Source organism: Thunnus maccoyii, chromosome 16, assembly GCF_910596095.1.
Source record: "Thunnus maccoyii chromosome 16, fThuMac1.1, whole genome shotgun sequence".
NCBI classification, from domain to species: Eukaryota; Metazoa; Chordata; class Actinopteri; order Scombriformes; family Scombridae; genus Thunnus; species Thunnus maccoyii.
The window spans coordinates 26,577,298-26,583,372 of record NC_056548.1 but is presented as its reverse complement, the minus strand read 5'-3'; the positions used below and the strand labels follow the sequence as shown (position 1 = coordinate 26,583,372).

Below are 6,075 nucleotides of genomic sequence, written 5' to 3'. Positions count from 1 at the left end.
CAGGCCGCAGGACCTCAGACACCTGAGGAATACTGGGGGAAATATCATCAGCCTCACATTGACCACAGGAAGTACAAATATCCCTGAAACAGGTAAGTGTTAAGTAGGTGGTAGCTGTCATTGTTACTGTCAGTTGATGTCTTTTAATGAATCATGAGGACGAGTTGACTGATGGTGGATTTGACCATTGTTTCCTAAACTAGATTCATCGGGAGGATAGATGCGATGAAGCCGATGATTGGGAGAAATGTACTGAGCTTTTGAAGGCCATAAGATGGAACCCAGCTGAAAACAGCTCATCTAGTGGCTAGCAAAAGGTATTCTGGGAAAGGTAGAAAATCAGTGAATGTAGTCAAGATATGCTCCGTGACGTGGAAATAAATTACAAAGTCAATTACAGTGCATATTTGGGAAATAACACACCGAATATCACAAATGGATGACTCACAAGTGTAGTAAGACATTAAGTCATAAAGTCATAGGTGACCAATTAATATATCAAACATTCAGGACACTAAAATATATAGGGATACAGAATAATACAAAATCACCGTTATTTTATTTATTTACAATGAGAACACAAAATCTGATTAATGAAAATTAAATTTAATTAAATATGTTTCAGTCACAAGTTTAAGTTTATGTATTGTGTTTCTGCATGTCCATGTTTATGTTTAGAATCTATGTGGTGGCATTTCTCAGCTTTCCCTGTGAATATGTGAAAAAGTGTGTCATGTTGTTTCATGACAAAATAAAACCAAACCAATGAAAATATGAATCCCTTCAGGACTGCCGGTGGATGTCTGAATCTAAAATTACAGTTTAATGCATCAATACTCTGTTTGTCAAAATAAACTATGAATATAAGACTTGAGCACACATCACTGGATTTATATTGTTGAACCATACTAGTGTTTCCACATATTGCATTGACACCCCACAGCAACACACCTAATCTATGAATTTTTCATAATTGTATAACACTAAAAACTTTTATTGCAGAATGTATCTCAGAGCAGCTGATTCAAAACTTTATTTATATTTGAATTGAAGGTGATGATGTGTGGCCTTTAGAACTCATGTTAACTGAGTTACATCATCAATCATCAATCATCATTCCATCAAAGGAATTTGGTGATGATGTTGCGCATAAATTAGAATTCTGTGAGTTCTACTCATTTTAGTTTGAGTGGTTGAAAGGACACCAACACTCGAATTATCAAGTAAGCGATCGTAAGAAGAGGACTTTAAATCGACCACTGTGATACAGGTAAGAAGCTCTTTCTGTCTCTTGGATGTAGCAACATTTCTGTTAGTATAAAGTAGCATAAAATGGAAATATTCCAGTAAAGTACAAGTACCTCAAAATTGTACTTAAGTACAGCACTTGAGTAAATGTACTTAGTTACTTTCCACCACTAGAATTAAAACACTGTTGTGGTCATTTACAGTGAATGAAAGTAACTTCTCCAATTTCTTTTCAGCTTTCTGAGAAAAAAAATGGCAGAAAGAATATTGACGACAATCTCATCCATTACCCGTAATAAGGACCCCTTCGAACTCCCCGGAAAATATAAGTTCCTGAGGGTTCTGGGACAAGGCGGCTTTGGACTGGTGCTGAAATGTCTTAAGAAAGACACGAAAGACATTGTGGCTGTTAAGCTCCCCAAACACGACCACAACGATTCTGACATCAGGGAGGTAGGACACTTGATTGATTTTTGATGTTCACAGCTGTAAAAGAATTTGTACAGTAAGGGGTACACTGAGTATCCAGTATTAAGTAAATTATATTTGGTAATTACAAGTGCAAAAAGGCAATTCTCTTCAGTTAGTGCTAAATAATACACTAACAGGCACATCTATTGACAAGTATTTACTTTGTAAAGATATAGTGAATAATAATACAACTATCTATAGTGAGAGTGAAGCACCATAGTATGATGCTCTGCCTTTCTAAACTGTCCTCTTAGTCCAACTGTTTCCCCTGACTTTCATACAAGTTAACATATGAACTATATGTAAACTAATCCTTTCAAACTTGTCTCCAGTTTTCTATGCTGCAGAACCTGATGCACCACAACTTGGACAAATGCAACATTGTCAAGTTTTATGATTGGTTTGAGGTGAGAAATGGAAAGGCGCTGGTCTTCGAGTCGTTGGACATCAGCCTAGACGAGTACATTCACTATAATCACCCATTATGTCTGAGTAAAATCAGACTCATCACCCAACAGGTATGAATATGGTACCATTAGATAGCAAGTAAAGCACTGAACACTGTGTCAGTTTGAAACTGTGCTACATGCTCTTATCTTATATTACTGACCTTGTACTTTGCAGTTGGCCACAGCATTCGATGCACTCAAGAGAATCAGAGTGATCCATACCGATGTCAAACCAGACAATATTATGGTGGTGAATCGCTGGACCAATCCCATCAGAGTCAAGCTGATAGACTTCGGCTTGGCCATCCCTGCAACTCAAACCAGGACGGGCATGAGATTGCAGACAGTTTTCTTCAGGTGAGGTCTATAGAGATACTGACTATTATTATACTGGAGTGAGTTTGTAGTCTTGCAGTTTTACTATTAGTAGCTGTGTGCTTTCTGTCTATACTTGTTGTTTATTTAGTTTATCCCTGTGCTAGATTGTATTTTAACACTTGAAATATGACAATGTTCCTCATTCTGTGTAACGCTTTTCTTCCACATTCAGGGCTCCGGAAATCATTTTGGGCCTTCCGTTTTCGGAGGCCATCGATATGTGGTCCCTGGGAGGTGTGCTGGCTGCCATGATCCTGGGCTATATACTGTTTCCTGGAAAAGATGAATATGAAGCAGTAAGTTACTAAGCTCAGTCGTGTTAGAACCACTGCTCTTCAGCAGTGGAGTTTAGCTAACGCTCAGTTGGTGATTCAAACCTGTGAGGGAAAATTAAGATTAAAATGGTCTTTGTTTAACATCAGTACCTCAGTAGAAAGTACTGTGATCAAGGTTATACATTAGACTGTACATTAGCTAAGAGAGGAGTTTTAGCGATAGTATTTAGACAGTGGAAGAAGTGGCATGCCTGTTGCATATCTTATTGTGATGCTGTGTTTTATCTCCAGCTGCGATTCATGACTCAACTCCTGGGTCAGCCGGCGGACGATCTTCTGAGGAAGGGAAGGAAAACAGACTTTTTTTTCAATAAGACTGACACCAACAGCTGGAGGCTAATGGTACCACAACAATTCATCTTTACTAATCTCTTCTCTAATTAAGATGACGTATTTCAGCCTTCCAACATTTAACAGTTAATCAGTTAGATTTATTGCCATATATTGAACCTTCTTTTAGACACCTGAGGAGTACTGGGGGAAGGATTCTCAGTCTTACGTAGACCGCAGGATGTACAAATATGCCTCTCTGGATTACCTGAAACAGGTAAGTGTTAAGTAGGTGGTAGCTGTCATTGTTACTGTCAGTTGATGTCTTTTAATGAATCATGAGGACGAGTTAACTGATGGTGGATTTGACCATTGTTTCCTAAACTAGATTCGTCGGGAGGATAAATTGGATGAAGCTGCGGAACGGGAGAAATGCATTGAGCTTTTGAAGGGCATGCTCAAAATAGATGAGGCTGAGAGGATTACCCCCAGTGAAGTCCTCACCCATCCCTTCATTGCACAGGGCTGCAACAACTCTTGGTAAATATGTGTGTGTGTGTGTGTGTGTGTGTGTGTGTGTGTGTGTTTGTGTCTGGTCTGTCATAGGTTACTTTTTGGGTCACATTTCAGACTTAAGACCAGTTAATTGGGGATGGCTTGTGGAAAAAGCTAATTTTTTGGTCAGTAGTTATGGTTAGTAGTTAGGGTAAGTCTCCAGGAAATTAATGTAGGTCTATGTAATGTTGTAATAACGTAATGTAAAAGTGACCATGACCTGAAATGTGTGTGTGTGTGCTGAGATATTGGTAGTGATTTGAGTATATGTTATCAGACAACAGTAAGTGTCAGTGATAGTTTATAATTTGATCAATAATAGATGTGCATACTTGCTTATTGTGGGGGTAAGTTCTGTTTCCTGGCCATCAATGTAACAGTGAATGTTTGTCTTTTGATAGCAATGAAGCTCCAGAGGCAGCAGCTGCTCAACCCAGCCAGACCCAGACCCAGACCCAGACCGAGTCCGAAGTGCCAACAGAGAGGACCACAGCAGATGAGAGGTAGGTGTTAACTCATCCTTGTCTTCTTTAGAGGAGTGTGTGGTACAGAGGCCACACTTCCTGCTTTTATTAGATTCAATCCTCCTTTTGGCTCAACACAAACTCATAGTACTCTCTTTGACAAAAAAAAAAAAATCTTTGAAAAAAACTGCATTTACAACTCCAAAGCAGGTTTTCAGGAAGAATCCAAACACTGAGCCTAAAACTCTGTTGTGTTAGCAGCTCACAATTATCTGAAGTTTACACTGTAAAAACCTCCAGGGTTTCAAAACTAAGAATCCTGTTTATTTTCTGCATGGAAAACAGAGTAATTTATCACCGTATGCAAAAAGCTAATAGTTAACAGCTCACTAACTGACTAACTTAGATTTTCCCAGTAGTACTTTCTGTGTGGACTGAACTCTGCAGTTGGACTTTCAAACTGACTGGCTTCTCTACCGTAGAAATGGCAGCTGAGGCTCATGGGTATTGTAGTGTGTAAAGCCATTCGCCATACCAAACTGACTGGAGAACGGGGCTTCTCAGAAACAAAGCAATAATAATTCAAAATGATTTAATGATTTAATATAAAGCTATAGTTAGGGGTAAATGACCCAGTAGAATTTGTGTCGAGGAACACTGAAGATTTTATTCAAAGACAAACTTTGAAATGGGAATTTACGCGACTAACAAATACTTGTGGGACCAGCAGCTTACCAACTTCATTTGTGACCTTTATGATGAAAATACAGGATGAATTTTCATCCTGAGGCAGCTTACTACTGACTCTGTGATTAACTTCATGTGTATTCATTCACCAGCACACGTGGAGCCCTCAGTTTAACTTCCACGCAGCGGCCGTTGAGTCAGGAGAGCGCAATCAGGTAAGATGATTTCCTCTGGTCATCAACTCATTCCTCAGGTAGAGGAGAGACATTTCTTTCATGACACAAACAGAGATAATATCCTAACTGTGTGTTTGTGTGTTTACTTTGGTGACTCACGTGAATAACACGTCGAGAAGTGAGGTGCTATCTTCAACCAGTGAGCACCCTGTTTGCGTCCCTCCTGCCCCATCTCTGATGGATGAAGCCACTAGCATCCACCCAGACCACCACAGTCGCTCTCCAAAAATTTCACGGACGGTTGCCATTATTGTTCGTCCCGCCACAGCCGAGAACACCGTGACACTGGAGAGTGAGGAGAGTGACACCAGGTGAGATGATTTCCTCCGGTCATGATACTCAATAAATGCATGTTTTGTATGTTATGACAATAACAGGAATAACACACTAACTATGTATGTGTGTGTGTATGTGTGTGTGTGTTTAGTTCGCAGTCTTGGATGTCAGAGTCTTCACTGGAAGTCAGTGACAGTGACAGTGAGATGTCTTGGACATCTGAGGACTCCACCTCATCTGGTAAGAAACAGTCACCTCCCCTTGTGTTTGAATCATTGTTCATTCAAAGGATGGTTGAGGTATTTAATGTCCTTTGACTTTCAGATGACTCCGGGACCACAGAGGAGGAAGACAAAAAGATGAAGAAGAAGAAGAAGAAGAACTGCTTCCGGCGCTTCTTCTCCTGGATGAAGAAAAACTTTTGCTGCTGCTGCACCGGTGTCCAAGAGGACGATTAAGGTAAGAAGGGAGGATCTGTGAAGGTTTTTATAGCATGATTTTCTATAAAAATCTTCACAGATCTTCAAAGTAAGTTGGACACTCTAAATTGCATAGGAAGTATTCAGTGAAGAAAATACTGACATGTAATTTTACAAATGTGTCTCGTGGCTTTTATGGTGGCTTTCATCATCTTCCAGATTTGGTCCAGGGGGCAGACACCCTCTCTACGTTTAAGAGTAGGCATAAAACTTTCCTTTTTGACAAA

The 6,075-nt window shown here is 39.7% G+C and overlaps 1 protein-coding gene across 1 annotated transcript; it reads left to right on the top strand.

Annotated features, from left to right (window-relative positions):
• Positions 1-6,075, top strand: LOC121880699 (homeodomain-interacting protein kinase 1-like). The gene is made up of 15 exons (XM_042388148.1): positions 1-92; positions 204-317; positions 1,185-1,270; positions 1,485-1,701; positions 2,052-2,237; positions 2,344-2,525; positions 2,719-2,842; positions 3,113-3,223; positions 3,342-3,428; positions 3,540-3,691; positions 4,108-4,209; positions 5,010-5,072; positions 5,213-5,404; positions 5,521-5,609; positions 5,694-6,075. Exons 4-15 carry the CDS (start codon positions 1,501-1,503, stop codon positions 5,825-5,827), a joined length of 1,623 nt encoding a protein of 540 aa, XP_042244082.1. The 5' UTR covers positions 1-92; positions 204-317; positions 1,185-1,270; positions 1,485-1,500; the 3' UTR covers positions 5,828-6,075.